At 51.9% G+C, this 19,321-nt stretch overlaps 1 protein-coding gene and 1 long non-coding RNA gene across 2 annotated transcripts; one reads left to right on the top strand and one right to left on the bottom strand.

Moving 5' to 3' along the window:
* Window positions 1–9,927: 9,927 nt before the first annotated feature.
* LOC133062123 (uncharacterized) lies at window positions 9,928–13,826 on the bottom strand. Its single transcript, XR_009694110.1, has 3 exons — window positions 13,659–13,826; window positions 12,718–12,968; window positions 9,928–12,637 (listed from the first exon to the last, which is right to left on the bottom strand). It is a non-coding gene; the product is annotated as an uncharacterized LOC133062123 (long non-coding RNA).
* On the top strand, window positions 12,866–18,367 carry HMG20B (high mobility group 20B). The gene is made up of 10 exons (XM_061150699.1): window positions 12,866–12,941; window positions 13,222–13,277; window positions 13,756–13,864; window positions 14,354–14,557; window positions 15,169–15,289; window positions 15,646–15,692; window positions 15,967–16,039; window positions 16,282–16,497; window positions 17,022–17,154; window positions 17,669–18,367. Exons 2-10 carry the CDS (start codon window positions 13,240–13,242, stop codon window positions 17,679–17,681), a joined length of 954 nt encoding a protein of 317 aa, XP_061006682.1. The 5' UTR covers window positions 12,866–12,941; window positions 13,222–13,239; the 3' UTR covers window positions 17,682–18,367.
* Window positions 18,368–19,321: the final 954 nt, after the last annotated feature.

The following is a 19,321-nucleotide window of genomic DNA, read 5'->3' as shown; positions in this document are numbered from 1 at the left end:
ATCAGACTCGCGCCTTAAGACCCACGCCGTTTCAGTCTGCCCGCAAGTTTACGAGGCCTCTTGTGGGCCAGAGAGGACGGAGTAGGCTGGGGACGCGGGTGGGTGGAAGAGCGGTCTGAGTCCGACCTCACCTGGGGCCCGGTGATTTCCTGGCCTGGAGAGACCCAGTCCGACGCAGAGAGAACACATTAGTTCTAATTAATTAGTTATTAACGATAATGGGGATGATCAAAATATTAACACCAGCTGGCATTTATGAGCGCTGATCGTGCCAAGCGCCCACGTGGATTTTCTCCTCCCAGCAGAGCAGGAGGCGGAGCAAGTCTCCAATTTCACAGGCGAGACATCGCCTTGGAGCTCCTCGTGAGTCAGGTGCATGCGACTCTGAGGCCAGCGCTCTGGACTCCTCTCCATCCTCCTTCCAACGCCTACCCTCACCACCCCCCCACCCCCGCACCCCTCGCCACGATTGGGTCATCGCGCACACAATTTCAAGTTCCTCCAAGCATTGGGTGCAGTTCCCTCTGGCCTCCGGGCCTCCACCAGCAGTGGTTTAAAACCTGCACTCCGGAACCAGAGGCCAGGATCCAGGTCCAGTCCCATCCACTCCGAGCTCCTCCTGCTGGGACGAGCCCCATCTCTTCCTGGGACTCCCCAGCTCTAGGATGGGTATAATGTATGTTTAAAAGGATCTAAGCGTCCTGGGACTTCCCTGGTGGTCCAGGGGCTAAGACTCCGCCCTCCCAATGCAGGGGGCCTGGGTTTGATCCCTGATCATAGAATTAGGTGCTGCATGCCACAACTAAGACCTGGTGCAGCCAAATAAATAATATAAAATAAAATTTTTTAAAATGGATATAAACGTCAGTGCTTAATATTCTCAGCCAGAAAGCCTTTTCAGCACCCTCTCCTCCCCACTCGGTTATTACTCTGGGTTCCACAGTATCCTGCTCTCTACTGCCACATTTGTAACCCTTTGTCTTCCCCACTGGACCATGATCCTTGTGAATACACTCTTAGTCAATGGGTTGTCCCCAGTGATGCCTGGCACATAGTAGGAACTCAAGAAATATCTGTCAAACGATTGAGTAGTGGACATATAGGCAAAGAATCAGAAATGCAGAAAAATGCAGACAGAAATTGGGAAACAGAGGGGAACCCATTTATAAACTTAAAGGTCATGGGACTTACTTGGTGGTCCAGTGGTTAAGACCCCGTGCTTCCACTACATAGGTTGTGGATTTGACCCCCATGCTGGAAAAAGAAGAAAAAGCAAAAGATAAACTTGAGGCTCAAGCAACCCAAGGGGTGCCCAGCCCAGACCTTGACACTGATGCGGACCACCTACTGTCACACACAGTTTTTCATGGAAAGGAGCTGAAATGGGTGTGAATGGGAAATAGTGGCTTCAAGAGAGATAGCCTGGTAGAAAAAGAGAGGAGATAGGGGTAGACCCAGATCTCTGATAAACAGATAAGGAGAGATCAGAGAACCACATTTCCTCCCTGCCAAGGTTGCTTCCTTTCGATTTTGGGGTTTTTTCCTTCAACTTTCGGCCACCCTCTGAGGCATGTGGGATCTTGGTTCTCCAACAGGGATTGAACTTGAGCCCCCTTCATAGAAGCGGGAAGTCCCCAGAAGACGACTTTAACACTACTAGTGGACTTCTCTGGTGGTCCAGTGGTTAAGACTCCGTACTTCCACTGCCGGGGTGTGCTCAGCCACTCAGTTTATGGCCCACTCTTTGTGACCCTGTGGACTGTAGCCTGCCAGGCTCCTCTGTTCATGGGATTTTTCAGGCAAGAATATTTGAATGGGTTGCCATTTCCTCCTCCAGGGGATCTTCTCAACCCAGGGATCGAACCCAAGTTTCCTGAGTCTCCTGCATTGACAGGCAGATTCTTTACCACTGAGCCGCCTGAGAAGCCCCACAGGAGGGGGCGTGGGTTCAATCCCTGGTTGCAGGAATATCCCACATGCCATGTAGCACTGCCAAACAAATAAAATAAAAAATAAATACAACCCGATTAGCCTAAGCTTTTTATTTGCATTCCCCCTCTCTTTTCTTACCTCAACACTTAACACCCATTTTACAGATGAGAAAACTGAGGCTCAGACAGAAATTCCTTGCCAGAGAGCAAGCAGCTGACAAGAGGTGGATTCAAGATTCCAACTGAATTCCCTGTGACTTCCAATATCTTTGAGTTAATTATTCACTTTCAGGAGAGGTCTCACCTGGTGGGTAAAAGATGGTTGTTTTCCCTCTTTTATCAGCCTCCTGTGTGGATCAGGAACCCAAGGCATCAACCTGGCAGCCCCTGGGGGCAGATCCAATAGGGGGAGGAGGGGCTGTTTGGCGGAAGTACCAACACATCTCTCATTTCTGGGTTTTCGGTCTATTGAAGCCAGCTAGTACGTCTTGGCCCTGACTTTGGCGACTGTTAGTCGCTCAGTCATGTCTGACTTTTTGTGACCACATGGACTGTAGCTCACCAGGCTCCTCTGTCCATGGGATTCTCCAGGCAAGAATACTGGAGTGGGTTGCCATGCCCTTCTCCAAGGGATCTTCCCCACCTAGGGATCAAACCCGGTTTCCTGCATTGCAAGCAGATTCTTTTCAGTCTGAGTCACCAGGGAAGTTGACTCTGTGGGGATGACAGGAACAAGACTAATCCTGACGCTAGGGGAGCCAGGGAGCTGTCCCCGAGCATCGTCATTCATTCATTCATGAACTGATTAATTAATGAATGAACTCATTCACTCACTGGATCTGGTCTCAGCCTGAGTGACGCTGGAGCCCCAAAGATTCTGAAGCCCCTAGTTCTAAGTGAGGGCAGAGCCACACCTTCCAACCCCCACCATGATCTGTGCTGGGACTGGAAGAATCAGACCAGGAAGGGTGACAGAACGTCAGAGGTGTTGGGACATTACCCTCAGGTCACTGAGCCACAATAGAGTTTTGAAAAGGTGGGGAGAATCAGATAAAAAGTCTATGGGGGGACTTCCCTGGTGGTCCAGTGGCTAAGAATCAGCCTGCCAATGCAGGGGACATGGGTTTGATCCCTGGTCTGGGAAGATCCCACATGTTATGGGGTAACTAAGCCAATGTGCCACAACTACTGAGCCACATGCTCTAGAGCCCAGGAGCCACTGCAATGAGAAGGCTCAAGAGAAGCCACTGCAATGAGAAGACCACGCACAGCAACTAGAGAAAGTTCCCATGCCGCAACAAAGGTCCAGCACAGCCAAAAATAAGTTAAAAAAAAAAAAAGCCTGTAGGGGTGGGAATGGAGGTGAAGGTGGTCTATCCAAAATCAGGCCTCAGCTGCCTGGGTAGACACCAGTGCGGGGCATGTAGGCCCTCCTAATAAGGGGGATGGGGTCAGATTTGCTGGGAAGATCAGAGAAGGCCATGCCTAGGGGAAGGGATGCCAGGAAGGAGAGATAAATGCTGAGCCCTTGGGTAGGACAAAAGGAAGGACAGACAGGCTTGTGTTCAGGAGAGATCCAGACATGCTTTGATGCCCCCAGAGCGTCCACAGCCGCCTCAGACGCCAGACCCGCGGCTCTCCTCCTCCAGCTGCGGATCAGATGACCTGGCAGCCCCCATCCAGCATCAAGAAGGTGCTTGCTTTGATCTTCTCTCTGACCTTTGATCTTCTCAGGTCAAAATGAGTGAGGGGTGGGCGGACACTCAGAGGAGGAAGGTTCCAACACTCAAAAAAAATTTCCTTACATCCCAGGGCCCACAGCCAAGATCAAACCAGGCAGTTTTGTGCAAGCTACAGGGTCATACTTTCCCCTTTCTATAAAATGGAGGTGAGAGTGTGTATGATGCTCAGTTGTGTCCGACTCTTTGAGACTCTAGCCTGCCAGGCTCCTCTGTCCATGGGATTCTCCAGGCAAGAATACTGGAGTGGGTTGCCATGTCCTCCTCCAGGGTATCTTCTCGACCCAGGGATCGACCCCCATCTCCTGCAGTTCCTGCATTGTAGGCGGATTCTTCACCACTGAGTCACCAAGGAAGAGGAGCAACTCTGATGAGAGTTGTTGGGAGACCTTAAGGGGATCAGGCAGATAGAGCACTTCCTGGGCCCTTGAACAGGGTTTCCCAATCCTGTTCACTGCTTACACGTGGCACTGGATTGTTCTTTGTGGTGGGGGCTGTCCTGGGCATGACAGAACTTCTGGCCTTCACCGGGTATGCTAGGAGCAGCCCCACCCGCCCCAGACACGACAACCAAAAATGTCTCTAGACATCAAACCCCAGGGTGAGGGTAGGAGGGGCGCTGAATTACCCCTGGGTGGAAACCACTATGCTAGAAAATTCTCTGTACCAGAGGCTTCAGTCTCCGTGGACAGGAGTAACCAATGCTTTATGGAGCACTGTGCTTGAATTAAACTCGTTAAATCCTTCCGACGACCTCATACAGGCAGACAAGCTTATTAGCCCACTTTGCGGTGGGACAAACTGAGGCACTGAGAGTTTGGTAAATTGCCCAAGTCACAGAGGTGGGCCTCAGCGCCGCCTCCCTGAGCCCAGGAGGGTCCAGCAGCAGCGGTGGGGGGGGGGGGGCGTTGTCCCCTCCCCAAAGGACTGAGACCCCGTTCCCACACCCCTTCCTTCCGACAGCGGTTGCCTCTGCGTTTCGCTTTTGCCTCCTTGGCCCTTCATTGCTCACGACGGCAATCCCTTGAATTAAATTCACTCTGTTAAAGAGCCTAAGGAAGGCGCAGATACCACGAGAGCGCCGACCGCATCCTGATCCTTCCTGGGGATGGAGAACCGCCCGGTGCTGGCAAATAAGTATTAAGAACGTAAACGCGGAGGCGCGGGTTAGGGGGATGACGTCTCTGGTTGTCCAGTGGTTGACTCTGCTCCCAATGCAGGGAGTACGGGTTCTATCCCTGGTCGAAGAACTAAGATCCCGCATGCTGCACAGCGCAGCCCCGCAAAACAAAAACAAAACAAAAAGCTCCGCTAACCGTAACCCCGCCCCAACGCCTGCCTTGTCGATCAAGCCAAAGAGGCGGGGCTTGAAGGGTGGCGGTGGGAGGCACCACGCGTAACTTCATGTTTTCCTAGCTACGCTGGAAAAGGGGTCCAGACAGCTGGTCCGGAACGTTTGAAACAAAGGCGGCAATACAGTCATATGAAGAAGGACCAGAAGTTGCCAGAACTCATTATACAGGCGGTGATGAGGTCCTGCTGTGGAAAATTACTCAGCCCCAGAGGCAGGGCTCTGGGCTTCACATATAAAGCCACTGGGCCAAAGGCTGCGAACTCAAGAGTTTGCAGAGGATGTTCTCGGCGTGATTGATCATATGATCACAGGAAGCAAGCTGTGGGACTCCGCTGGCGGTCCAGAGGGTAAGACTGCAGGCTTCCACTGCAGAGGGGCACAGGCTCACTCCCTGGTCAGGGAACTAAAATCCCACATGCTTCTTGGTGTGGGAAAAAAAAAAAAAAAGCAAGATGTGAGCTCACATTCCTTTTAGGAGTGCATTCACACCCGTGTGTGTGTGTGTGTGTGTGTGTGTGTGTGTGTGTACGTGCTTTGCTTTGGGCCCCCAGCCTTCCCAGGTGAAAGTCCTAATCCCCAGGACCTCAAATGTGACCTTATTTGGAGATGGAGTCATTGTAGATGTAATGAGTTAAGATGAGTCACAGTTGGAGTAGGGTGGTTCCCAATACAATACAACTCATGACCTAATAAAAAGGGGAAATTTGGAAATACACACACGCACAGGAACGTCATGTAAACGTGAAGGTGAGGATGCAGTGATGCTTGTACAAGCCAAGGAAGGTTGCAGATGGCTAAGAGATACCCCAGAAGCTGGGAGAGCTCAGAGAGCATGGACCAGACTCACAGCCTCAGAAGGAACCAGTCCTGACCAAGCCCTTGGTCTTGAACTTCTGGTCCCCATAACTCTGTTTTGTTTTTTTTTTCCCCACACTACAGGGCAAGCAGAGCTTCCCTGACCAGGGATCGAACCCATGCCTCCTGCAGTGGAAGCCCAGAGTCTTAACCACTGGACTGCCAGGGAAGTCCTTTTTACTTATTATTATTAATATTTTAACCATTCACTAGCCCAGGTTGGATGCATGAGACAAGTGCTCAGGGCTGGTGCACTGGGAAGACCCAGAGGGATGGGATGGAGAGGGAGGCGGGAGGGGGTTTAGGATGGGGAACACATGTAAATCCATGGCTGATTCATGTCAATGTATGGCAAAAACCACTATAATATTGTAAAGTAATTAGCCTCCAACTAATAAAAATAAATGGAAAAAAGAAACCATTTAAAAATTATTTATTTCTGGCCAAGCTAGGTCTCCATTGCTGCGTGGGCTTTCCTCCAGTTTCCTCGAGTGGGGGCTGCCCTTTGTTGCTGTGCGCGCTTCTCATTGCAGTGGCCTCTCCTGGGCATTAGGACATTCGGGCTTCAGCAGTCGTGGCTCCCAGGCTCTCGAGCACAGGCTCAGTAGTTGTGTTGCACCAGCTTAGTTGTTCTGAGGCATGTGGGATCTTCCTGGACCAGGAATGGAACCTGTGTCTCCTGCATTGGTTGTGGATTCTTTACCACTAAGCCACTGGGGAAGCCCCTATTATTATTTTTTAAAATAAATTTCAGTTTTCCAAGTCACCCAGTTTGTGGTGCCTTGTTCCTATAGCCCTATGAGACTTACAGAATATGTGTGTGTATATGTTAGGTCCATGAATCAAGGCAAATTGGAAGTGGTCAAACAGGAGATGACAAGAGTAAACATCAACATTCTAGGAATCAGTGAACTAAGATGGACTGGAATGGGTGAATTTAACTCAGATGTCCATTATATCTACTACTGTGGGCAGGAATCCCTTAGAAGAAATGGAGTAGCCATCATGGTCAACAAAAGAGTCCAAAATGCAGTACTTGGATGCAATCTCTAAAATGACAGAATGATCTCTGTTCGTTTCCAAGGCAAACCATTAAATATCACAGTAATCCAAGTCTATGCCTCAACCAGTAACGCCAAAGAAGCTGAAGTTGAACAGTTCTATGAAGACCTACAAGACCCTCTAGAACTAACACCCCAAAAAGATGTCCTTTTCATTATAGGGAACTGGAATGCAAAAGTAGGAAGTCAAGAAACACCTGGAGTAACAGGCAAACTTGGCCTTGGAGTATGGAATGAAGCAGGGCAAAGGCTAACAGAGTTCTTCCAAGAGAACGCACTGGTCATAGCAAACACCCTCTTCCAACAACAAAAGAAAAGACTCTACACATGGACCTCACCAGATGGTCAACACCGAAATCAGATTGATTATATTCTTTGCAGCCAAAGATGGAGAAGCTCTATACAGTCAGCAAAAACAAGACCGGGAGCTGACTGTGGCTCAGGTCATGAACTCCTTATTGCCAAATTCAGACTGAAATTGAAGAAAGTGGTGAAAACCACTAGACCATTCAGGTATGATCTAAATCAAATCCATTATGACTATACAGTGGAAGTGAGAAATAGATTCAAGGGACTAGATCTGATAGACAGAGTGCCTGATGAACTATGGATGGAGGTTTGTGACACTGTACAGGAGACAGGAATCAAGACCATCCCCAAAAAAAGAAATGCAAAAAAGCAAAATGGCAGTCTTAGGAGGCCTTACAAATAGCTGTGAAAAGAAGGGAAGCGAAAAGCAAAGGAGAAAAGGAAGGATATACCCATTTCAATGCAGAGTTCCAAAGAATAGCAAGGAGAGATAAGAAAGCCTTCCTCAGCAATCAATGCAAAGAAATAGAGGAAAACAATAGAATGGGAAAGACTAGAGATCTCTTCAAGAAAATTAGAGATACCAAGGGAATATTTCCTGCAAAGATGGGCACAATAAAGGGACCTAACAGAAGCAGAAGATATTAAGAAGAGGTGGCAATACTCAGAACTGTATAAAAAAGATCTTCATGACCCAGATAATCACGATGGTGTGTTCACTCACTCACCTAGAGCCAGACATCCTGGAATGTGAAGTCAAGTGGGCCTTAGGAAGCATCACTACAAACAAAGCTAGTGGAGGTGATGGAATACCAGCTGAGCTATTTCAAATCCTAAAAGATGACGCTGTGAAAGTGCTGCACTCAATATGCCAGCAAATTTGGAGAACTCAGCAGTGGTCACAGGACTGGAAAAGGTCAGTTTTCATTCCAATCCCAAAGAAAGGCAATCCCAAAGAATGCTCAAACTACCTCACAATTGCACTCATCTCACACGCTAGTAAAGTAATGCTTAAAATTCTCCAAGCCAGGCTTCAGCAATACGTGAACCACGAACTTCCAGATGTTCAAGGTGGTTTTAGAAAAGGCAGAGGAACCAGAGATCAAATTGCCAACATCCACTGGATCATCAAAAAAGCAAGAGAGTTCCAGAAAAACATCTATTTCTGCTTTATTGACTATGCCCAAGCCTTTGACTGTGTGGATCACAATAAACTGTGGAAAATTCTGAAAGAGATGGGAATACCAGACCATCTGACCTGCCTCTTGAGAAACCTGTATGCAGGTCAGGAAGCAACAGTTAGAACTGGACATGGAACAACAGACTGGTTCCAAATAGGAAAAGGGGTACGTCAAGGCTGTATATTGTCACCCTGCTTATTTAACTTATATGCAGAGTACATCATGAGAAATGCTGGGCTTGAGGAAGCACAAGCTGGAATCAAGATTGCCGGGAGAAATATCAGTAACCTCAGATATGCAGATGACACCACCCTTATGGCAGAAAGTGAAGAACTAAATAGCCTCTTGATGAAAGTGAAAGAGGAGAGTGAAAAAGTTGGCTTAAAGCTCAACATTCAGAAAACTAAGATTATGGCATGCGGTCCCATCACTTCATGGCAAATGGATGGGGAAACAGTGGAAACAGTGGCTGACTTTATTTTTCTGGGCTCCAAAATCACTGCAGATGGTGATTGCAGCCATGAAATTAAAAGACGCTTACTCCTTGGAAGGAAAGTTATGACCAACCTAGATAGCATATTAAAAAGCAGGGACATTACTTTGCCAACAAAAGTCTGTCTAGTCAAGGCTATGGTTTTTCCAGTGGTCATGTATGGATGTGAGAGTTGGACTATAAAGAAAGCTGAGCACAGAAGAATTTATGCTTTTGAACTGTGGTGTTGGAGAAGACTCTTGAGAGTCCCTTGGACTGCAAGGAGATCCAACCAGTCCATCCTAAAGGAGATCAGTCCTGGGTGTTCATTGGAAGGACTGATGTTGAAACTGAAACTCCAATACTTTGGCCACCTGATGCGAAGAGCTGACTCATTTGAAAAGACCCTGATGATGGGATAGATTGAGGGCAGGAGGAGAAGGGGACGACAGAGGATGAGATGGCTGGATGGCATCACCGACTCGATGGACATGGGTTTGGGTGAACTCCTGGAGTTGGTGATGGACAGGGAGGCCTGGTGTGCTGCGGTTCGTGGGGTCGCAAAGAGTTGGACACGACTGAGTGACTGAACTGAACTGAATAGGTAGATAGGAAAAGTTTTGGTAAGAAATGTAATAAGCTGATAAGGGGGAGTATGGTATGGATCTGGTAGCCTTCACACACTACTTTAATTTGTACAAATGAAATGAATTTGCACATTGCTTGCATCATAAAATTAACTTCACAAAGACAGTTAAGTCATCCTTAATGGATCTTGTATTCCTCAGGTGACAAATTGGGGTCCCCTTCGTGGTTTCACACGATAAAAATTTCCAGGTACTTCCGTGGTGGTCCAGTGGTTAAGAACGCTTCTTCCAGTGGCAGGGGATGCTGGTTCGATCCCTGGTTGGGGAACTAAGATTCCACATTGTGGAGCAACTGGGCCTGGATGCCACAAGTAAGATCCAATGCAGCCAAATAAATAAAAATCTATTTTTTAAAAAATTTCCAAATGGAACCTAGAAATGAATGCAAAGAAACTAACATGAAATTATATGAGGTTAGACAGCTAGAGAACCTGGATTTATTGAGAGCTAGGACTTGGGAGAAGTTTGTGGCTAAGGAAAAACCTATTTATACTTTGGGGGCCAAAGGATCTGCTTTTAGATCAAAGAATGAAAGATATAAAGTCAAACAGTAGAAATGCTGCTTCTTACATGTTGTTTCTTGGGGACGGGTGTGTGTCTGGATCACATGCATTGGAGTGGATGCAATGCCATTTGGATTCAAGACACTTTTGTTTTTCCCAGAAAATCCCCACGCAGCAAGAAATTTGTCCTGATGCCAAGGAGCTCCAAACTGCTTTCAAAATCGACATCAATAGGTTGGGAGATTGGGATTGATATATACACTAGTGTATATAAAATAGATAACAATTAAGGACCTACTGTACAGCACAGGAAGCTCTACTCAATACTCTGTAATAGCCTGTACAGGAAAAGAATCTAAAAAAGAGTGGAAAAAAAACAAAAATAAAAAAGAGTGGATATATGTATACGTATAACTGATTCAATTTGCTGTAAACCTGAAACTAACACAACATTGTAAATCAACTATATGCCAATAAAAATTTTTAAAAAATCAACCTCAAGACCTTTCATTTCTTTTCCATGCATGGGAAGACCCCTGAATTCCTTGTGTGGTAACTTGGGAGTGGAAGGACAGGTTTCTATGGCAACATCAGCTTTGTCAATCAAGCCAAAGAGGCAGGGCCTGGAGGGTGGGTCTTTCCTATTCTCCTAGCTGGAATTCCCACCTAGATACTTTCTAACCCAGCAGAGAGAGGCAAGCAGGTGTGGGAAGTCCCACATCTGATGAAGCAACAGAGCAGGGTGTGGAATTTGGGTCTGTCAAGATTCCAGGGCACAGCTTATCTTCCTCAGCTCTGGGATGCCTCTTAGAGAAACAGGTTCATTGGGATTTAATTCACATACCAGATAACACACCTGTGTAAAGTGTACAATTGTGTGAGCTTTAGTACATTTATGGAGTTATGCAGCCATCAAAGCAGTCTAATTTTAGAACGTTTTGATCACCCCAAAAGAAACCCAGTGACCTTTGCCCCTGCCCGCTGACGTTCTAGCCCCAGGCAACCACTAATCCACTTCCTGTCTCTCTGGAGCTGCCAGTTCTGGAAAATTCATATAAATGGAACCATACACTGTGTGGCCTTTTGTGACTGGCATCTTTCACTGAGCCTAATGTTTTCAAGGCATATCCCTGTCCTAGCATGACATAGCAATTTATTCCTTTTTATGGTCAAGAATATTCTATTGGATGGCTGGCCCACAGTATTTACCTATTCATCAGCTGATAGACATTTGGGTTTGTTTCCACTTTTGCACTATTGTGAATCATGCTGCCGTGAACATTCATGTACAAGTTTCTGTGTGGATATGTTTTTAATTCCCTTGGATATGTCCCTAGGAGTGCAGTGGATGCATGGCATGGTAATTCCTGGATGCTGGTGGTTTAGTCTCTGAGTCCTGTCCGACTCTTTGTGACCCCATAGACTGTAGCTTGGCAGGCGCTTTTCTCTACTGGAGTGGGTTGCTATTTCCTTCTCCAGGGAATCTTCTCGATCCAGGGATTGAACCTGGGGCTCCCATTGCAAGCCCATTCTTTAACTCCTGGGTACATCGCATGGTAACTCTGTGTTCTGTTTTTTTAACCTTTTGGAGAACTGCCAGACTGTTTTCCAAAGCTGCTGCACCGGCCTGTTAGAAATTTACATTACACATTTGTTTATTCAATATATATGCATTAACAGCACCTGTGGGCACTGTTCTGGGTGCTGGCAATATAGCAATGAGCAAACAGGCAGCTTATAGGGAGGAAATGAACATATGGAGCAAAGATAAGATGGGGTGTATGGGGTACGGTACAAGCCTGGGAATGTCTCACTGGAAACGGGGACATTTAATCTGGGAAAGGGCATTAAGAGCAAGTGCAAGGGTCCAGAGGTGGGAATGAATGAAATGGACATATCTAAGGAACGTTGAGGTCGCCGGAGTAAGTGAGGAGGAAAATGCAAGGAGGCGAGAGCAGGAAAGTGCTGTGGGTAGATTGTTTGGGGTCTAATGGGCCATCAGGAGCATCCAGTGACCACAGTTATCCTGGGGTCAGAGGAAACACAGTCCAGGCTGTAAGAGGACCAGGCTGCTGCCTGGGGGTCCCCAAGATCCCAGAGCAGGGTCTCCTGGCCCTCCATCTTCACGAGGTCCTCGCAGCTTTCTTGTCCCCAACACATTCTTCCTAGTTGCTTCCAGCCCAGTTCCTGGTCTCAGCCTCGTCGCATGCGACCTTCTGGACGTGGACCCTGTGCAAAGCTTCCATTGCATAGGAGAGAAAGCCCTTTCACAGGAGGGAGGGTAGCCCCTGCATGCAGGGCGGGGCACGGCCCCGTTGGGGGCTTTAAGCCAGTCAATAAACGGGAAACTTCGCCACCGGTCTGCTAAGAACAGGTCCCACCTTGCAGTGGAGAAAGGGACTGCTCCAAAAGACCTTAACCCCTTACTTAGCAACCTACTACCGTCCCCATGACAACTAGGGCGGGGCCGGACTCGGCCTCACAGGTCTCCGGATCCTGCAGGGGCGGGGAGTCTCGCCTTCAGCAGGGGAGGAGTCGTCTGAGCCGCTCCTGCTGGCCCTTTAAGAGGCTCCACCCGGCGAAACCTGAAAACATCCTGATTGGTCCCGAGAGCGGCCGAGCACAGCCGAACTTGACGTGCCCGCCTGCAGCCTTCCCTACTTACCTCCCACGCGACTCAGTGGCTATCGCAGCCAATTACCAACGGGCGCGCCGACCTTCATCTGCATGGTCACGCCCCAAGGGAAGGGTATACCCAATCCGATCGCTCGCCGAGTCGTTATTAGCATGTCGGGGGCGGTGCAGGGCGGAGCGGGAGGCAGGGGCGGGCTCCCGGCGGTTGGTTGGAGCGTCGTAGCAGCCGAGAGGTCCGGGAAAGTTTCTTTGGAGGTGAAAACAGCCGCGGAACTCGGGGCCCTGCGAGGAGACGGGGGCGCGGGGATCCTAGGGCCGGGTCGGGGACCCTCCTGGGTCGGGAGGGTGCGGACCCAGGCCTCCTGGGGGGCGATCGCCCAACAAAGGATCCCTGGGGCGCCCGCCCCCGAGGGCCTCCCCGCCCCCGGTTCCGGCCCCCCCAGGCGTCCCGGACCTGGCATTACGGGGCTCCCCAGGCCATCCCCGCCATCGCTGGCTTGGGCGACCCTCACTTGGCCACGCGTCTACGTTCCAGGTGCGGCCGGGAGTGGCCATGTCCCACGGCCCCAAGCAGCCCGGCGCGGCCTCAGCGTGAGTGCGACATCCCCTCCCCCTCAGCCCACTCGGGGCTACAGCCACCCCGTCCCGTTGGAGCTCTTCGACCCCCGCGCCCAGCGTCTTGGCTCCTCCGACTTGGGACAGGAGCCCCCCACTTCGGGGTTCCCACGGGCTTCCCCTAAACCTCCGTGCTCCAGCCCTTTTCAGGAGTGGCCTGCTGGCCTCCTCTAGTTCTCCTGCCCTAACCCTGGATCCTGACCTCCTCAGACCCCTGCTCTCAGAACTCAGGCCGCTAGCTGCCAGCGCTTCCGTCGTGGGGGAAGGGGTGGGAGGCCCTGGCGTCCCGTAGCTCTAGTCTCTCCGAGGTCCCCTATGGCTCCCCTAGTGCTCCAGTCTCAATCTCCGTATCCTGACCCTCTCAGAGCCCTCTTCTGATGACTCAGGCCCCTTGCTGCCAAATCCGTCGTCGGGGGTGGGGAGTGGGAGTGACCCTGGCTTCCCGTGGCTCCAGGCCGGCGAGCGGCAAGGCTCCAGGACAGCATGGTGGCTTCGTGGTGGCTGTCAAGCAAGAGCGCGGCGACGGCCCGCGGGCCGGAGAGAAGGGGTCCCACGAAGAGGAGGTGAGAGTCCCTGCACTGCCGTGTCGGTGGCCCTTAGCCTTGAAGCTCCGCCCCGAGCTAAATTTGAATTTGCTGTGGCTCTGCCCACAGTCCAGATTTCCCTGCCCAAGCTGAGGCCCGCCCCATGCCAGATACCACGCCCCCAAGAGCTCCACTGTCACTATGTCTAGGCCCCGCCCACTACCCGGGGAATCTCTGCTAGTAAGGCACGCCCATACAAGGGACACGCCCACAACACAAGCCAACCCCATCCTTGGGTTGATGCTCTGTCCCCAGTACCTCTGATCCCTTCACCCACGGCCAGGGGTTCCTTAACCCCACTGTCCCAATTCTGAACCCTGACCAGGCCATACTTCCATGCCTTCTGAGTCCCACCTCGTGGTTAGGCCTTGGGTGTTTAGGCCCCACCCAAGTCTTCCAGGGCCCCGCCCCTTCCCCTCTGTGCCTGGCCCCCCAGACCCCTCCCAACAGCGCGACTGGGTTCTGCAGCCGGTGAAGAAGCGCGGCTGGCCCAAGGGCAAGAAGCGGAAGAAGATCCTGCCGAATGGGCCCAAGGCACCTGTCACCGGCTACGTGCGTTTCCTGAACGAGCGGCGCGAGCAGATCCGGACGCGCCACCCGGACCTGCCCTTTCCCGAGATCACCAAGATGCTGGGTGCCGAGTGGAGCAAGCTGCAGCCGGCGGAGAAACAGGTGGGGACGGCCCGGGACCACTTACTGACCTGCCCTCACTCACTCAGACATTCATCCGCCATCACTTACCCCTAAGGAACAGGTGTGGCAGGCCCTTCTTCTGCCAGGAGGACTGACCACCCGTTAGCTCTCTCCAGCTTGTTGAAGGGAGGGGAGGGTGGCAGTTGGCTGGAATAGACATAAAAGTTAATAAACACTGTTACAAAAGAAGTCGGGGGTAGATGCTGAACTTTTGTTAGAAAGCTTACAATTTAAAAGTTCTGGTAATTGATTTAAAATTTGCAAAAACATCAAGGAAATGTAACAAATTCACCAGCAGCTTGCACCCTCTACATGGGATTTCAACAGGCAAAATGGGTTTAGGAGGGCAGGCCAGCCCGGGGGTGGGAGCCTGCAGACAGACACCAGGGAGTGGTTTAGAAAGGCTGAAATTGGGGTGAGGTAGTGAGGTCTGGGAGTTGGGAGGTGGCCTGAGCAGCAGAGGGAAGGGCGAAGTTTTGTCTGGAGGGGAGCAGGGAGCTGTGGTAAAGTGTAGCACAGCGGGCTGAATGATGGAGCCTGCGAGGCCTCTGCTGCCACTGGGCCGAGCCTTCTCTTGCTGCCCCTGCCAGCGGTACTTGGACGAGGCTGAACGGGAGAAGCAGCAGTACATGAAGGAGCTGAGGGCCTACCAGCAGTCAGAAGCCTACAAGATGTGTGCGGAGAAGATCCAGGAAAAGAAGATCAAGAAAGGTGCGAAGGACCTCAGCCTTCAGGCAGCTGAGTGCTTACTCTGAGACAGGTGACCCAGGCCGACGCCCCCCACCCCCACCCCCTTTCAAAAGGGCTCTCACGGTCACGTGGGAACGAGGCACATGTAACCAGACAGTTGTGAGTGAACGGGGCTGATCTGTACTGAGAGGGGACACGCATGGAAATGAGGGTGGGGGGAGGGGCCCAGGAGGGGCCTTTGGCCCAGGATGAGCAGGGAGGGGGGGGCGGGGTGGTGGTGGAAATAATGGCGTTCCAGGCAGAGGGGACAGCATGTGCAAAGCAAGGGGTCAGAGTAGACCCGGGAGGCTGACCCTGCCTTCCTCCCCCCCCACCAGAGGACTCCGGCTCTGGGCTCATGAATACCCTTTTGAATGGACACAAGGTAAGCGTCCCTCCTCCAAGGAGAACACCTGGGCGAGAAAGGTCTGGAGTGTTTAAACCCCCGGGTGACCAAGAACCGTTGCTCATGGGGTGAAGTGAGCGCCCCGTACAGATGTGTGCGAGTGGAGGCGGGGCACCCACACAAATTGGGGGGAGGCAGTAAAATGGACATTGACCCAGGTAGCCTCAGGAGACCCTCCCAAGCTTAGGGGATGTCCCATAGGGGGGTTGACTGCCCCCCCCCTCAAAATTGCCACCTTGTTCTGTCGTCCCAGGGTGGGGACTGTGATGGCTTCTCAACTTTCGACGTCCCCATCTTCACTGAAGAGTTCTTGGACCAAAACAAAGGTAAGCGCTGACCAGCGGTTCTTGAAGCAAGCGTTGAACCAAGAGGCACGCCACCGAGGCGGGAGGCAGTGGGTGCCTTCCTCTCTTGCCCTCGCAGCCCAGACTGCTGAGGTGTGGGGCTGGAGACAGAGCAGTGACGGAAGGCTTGGCGTGGGGCACAGCTCGGGGCGAAGCCGGCAGAGGGAAGGTGGCAGGGGGATGGCGGGGAAGCCTCAGGCTCTGACCCGGCTCCCCGCCTGCAGCGCGGGAGGCGGAGCTGCGGCGCCTGCGGAAGATGAACGTGGCCTTCGAGGAGCAGAACGCGGTGCTGCAGAGGCACACGCAGAGCATGAGCAGCGCGCGCGAGCGTTTGGAGCAGGAGCTGGCGCTGGAGGAGCGGCGGACGCTGGCGCTGCAGCAGCAGCTCCAGGCGGTGCGCCAGGCGCTCACCGCCAGCTTCGCTTCGCTGCCAGTGCCGGGTGTGGAGGCCCCGCCCCCAACAACGAGTCCCGCCCCACCTACTCCGCGAGTCCCGCCCCCTCTGACCCCGCCCTCAACGACCTCGGGCTCCGCCCTGGCTTCCACGATTCCCGCCCCCTCTGACCCCGCCCGGCGAGTCCTCACTCTGGCATCTGTTCGCCCCGAGTCGCTTAGCAAACCCTGCTGACCCTACTCCCGGCTATCCTAAGGCCCCGCGGCCCCTTCCTCACTGAACGCTGCAAGTGCCAGCACCGCCCACAGTGGCCCTCGCGCCCCGCCTCTCCCCAGGTCCAACTTCCGTGTTCATTCCTCAGCGGACCTAGGCCAACTTCTCCCCCACCAGTCCCCGAATCCCCCCATCACGACCCCGCCCTCTCCATCTTCCATCTTCTGACCTCTGCCACAGTTGACCTTGATTTCCCCAGGTCCAGACTCCCTGACCGCGCCCATCTGACCCCACTGACCCCACTGTTTCCGTGGTGACCCCCCGTTGGGCTCGTTTGACGTGTCCCCGCCTCCCCAGGCACCGGCGAAACGCCCACGCTCAGCACCCTGGATTTCTACATGGCCCGGCTGCACGGCGCCATCGAGCGCGACCCCGCCCAGCACGAGAAGCTCATCGTCCGCATCAAGGAGATCCTGGCCCAGGTCGCCAGGTGTGTACCTGGGCAGGTCTGCCCCCCTGTCCGTTCAGCCCAGCTTGGGCTGCCTCGCGTGGGGACCACCTCAAGCTAGACTCGCCCTGGAGGAGCCTGGCTACATAAACGGGTTTAGGTCTCCAGTGGGCTTTCTGGAGTCTGGGGCCGCTGCCGCCAAGTTGATCTAGCTGCCAGATCTTATTCCGAGGCCACAGTCCTTGCAGGATCTACTAGGTGGGGCTGGTTTGATGTAGATGGCTACTGACCTAGCTACTGGGGGGCCCTAATTCAGCCTGGTACTATGTTAAATGCTGCTTGGGGGACCTTGGGGCCAGCACACCCTTGGCTGGAGGGGGAACCAGAGCTTCACCACAGCTTCTCCGTGGGTTTTTCTGGGTGTCTCCTGGCTGACCAGGATAGGTAGGATCAACTCCAGGCCCCCACCCTAGCATCTGAAGGAGCAGAGGGGTATGGGGATGGGACTGAGACCTGATGTGGGTCCCCCATCACCTAATCTCTTCCTTTGTCACAGTGAGCATCTATGAGGGTATTGGCCACCCCACGGATCCAGAGAAGACCAAGCTCCAGTCATGGCCCCTCCCCCAGTTGCACCCCCTGGAGGAGGGGTGGGGGGGGTTCCATCCTCTGGGGCCAGGCCTGATCCTGCACCTTGGGGGCTCTAGCCCCCCTAAAATTAAATTTCTACAGCATCCCTCTAGCTTTCAATCTCCCCAGGTCCCCATCCCAGAAAACCCACCCACCATGCACTGTGCACAGACTCCCAGGGCCCAGCCAGGCCTGTTGGCCTCACAGGTCACATCACACTACACAGACGTGGGAACACACGAGGGGCAATGTAACCTGGGACAGGAGGAAACCCACAGCCGTTCACACTGCTGGTGTGGGGAGAGTTACACACCCTACACCCACTCCCCGGGACCAGCTCCCAGACCCAGGGCAGAGAAAACCCACATCTAATACACGGGGACTCCTGCCTGGCAGGTGTTACCCTAAGTACCCACACGGGCAGGTACCTTGCAGGGACACACTCTCACACTCCTGGCGGGGCCATCTATCTGTCACCCTCGCATCCCTGCACCCCTGAATGGGGGGGCTGGCACCACCCCATGCTCATTCAGCTGAGAAACCACCATGGAGGCAGTTTTTTGCCACCACTCAATCTGGACTTCTTAAATAAAAAAAAAAGTGGAATTTGAATTTCAAACTTAAATGAATGTGTTTTTTTTTTTTTTTTAAAGGGGAATGGGCCAGGATCCTCTGTTGGGGTCCCAGGCCTACCCTCTCCAGCCCCTGGCAACCACTAGTCCATTTTCTGTCTCTGGATTTACCTGTCCTAGACGTTTTATATAAATGGAATTACACACGGTGGGTCTTTTGTGTCTGGCTTCTCTCACTGAGCGCCATGTCCCCAAAGTCCATGTTGTGGTGTATATCAGTGCTTGCTTCCTTTCTCTGGCAGAGTAGATTCCATAGTGTGGGTGGCCCATGTTTTGTTTACCCATTACCAGTTGATGGACACTTGGGTTGTTTCCACCTTTTGGCTATTGTGAATTATGTTGCTGAGAACACACACATACAGATTTTTCTTTGAACACCTGCTCTTATTTCTGGGTAGATCCCAAGAAGCAGACTTGCTGGGTCAGATGATAATTCTGTGCTTAACTTACTGGGGAACACTTTCAGAGACTTCAGCCTTTTATGGAATATTTGAGACACCCTAAAAATTCCAGACATTTAATTTGACAAACACTGGTGTTAACAGTTGAATTTAGTCCCGCCCAAAGAAAATCTTGAAGCCCTAACCCCCAGAACCTCAGAATGTGACCTTATTTGGCAATAGGGTCACCAAGGATATAATTAGTTAAGATGAGGTCATCTTGGAGTGTGTGTGTGGGGGTGCCTCTAATCCAATGTGACTGGTGATCCTTATAAGAAGATAAAGATTTGGACATGGAGAAAGGAGACAGCCATGTGACAACAGGCAGACACTGGAGCAGAGCACACCCCCATGGAAGCCCAAGGAGGGTTAGCCACCAACAGAGGCTGGGCGTGGTGGTTGGGGGAGAGGATGCCACCCAAGGAGTCAGAGGAGCTTGGACTTGCTGACAAATGGATTTGTAGCCTTCGGAATTTTGAGAGAAGAAATTTCTATTGCTTTTAAGCC

Source organism: Dama dama, chromosome 9 (assembly GCF_033118175.1).
Source record: "Dama dama isolate Ldn47 chromosome 9, ASM3311817v1, whole genome shotgun sequence".
Taxonomy (NCBI): Eukaryota; Metazoa; Chordata; class Mammalia; order Artiodactyla; family Cervidae; genus Dama; species Dama dama.
Note: the sequence above shows the minus strand (reverse complement) of the source record. Positions and strands in the feature narration are given on the sequence as shown.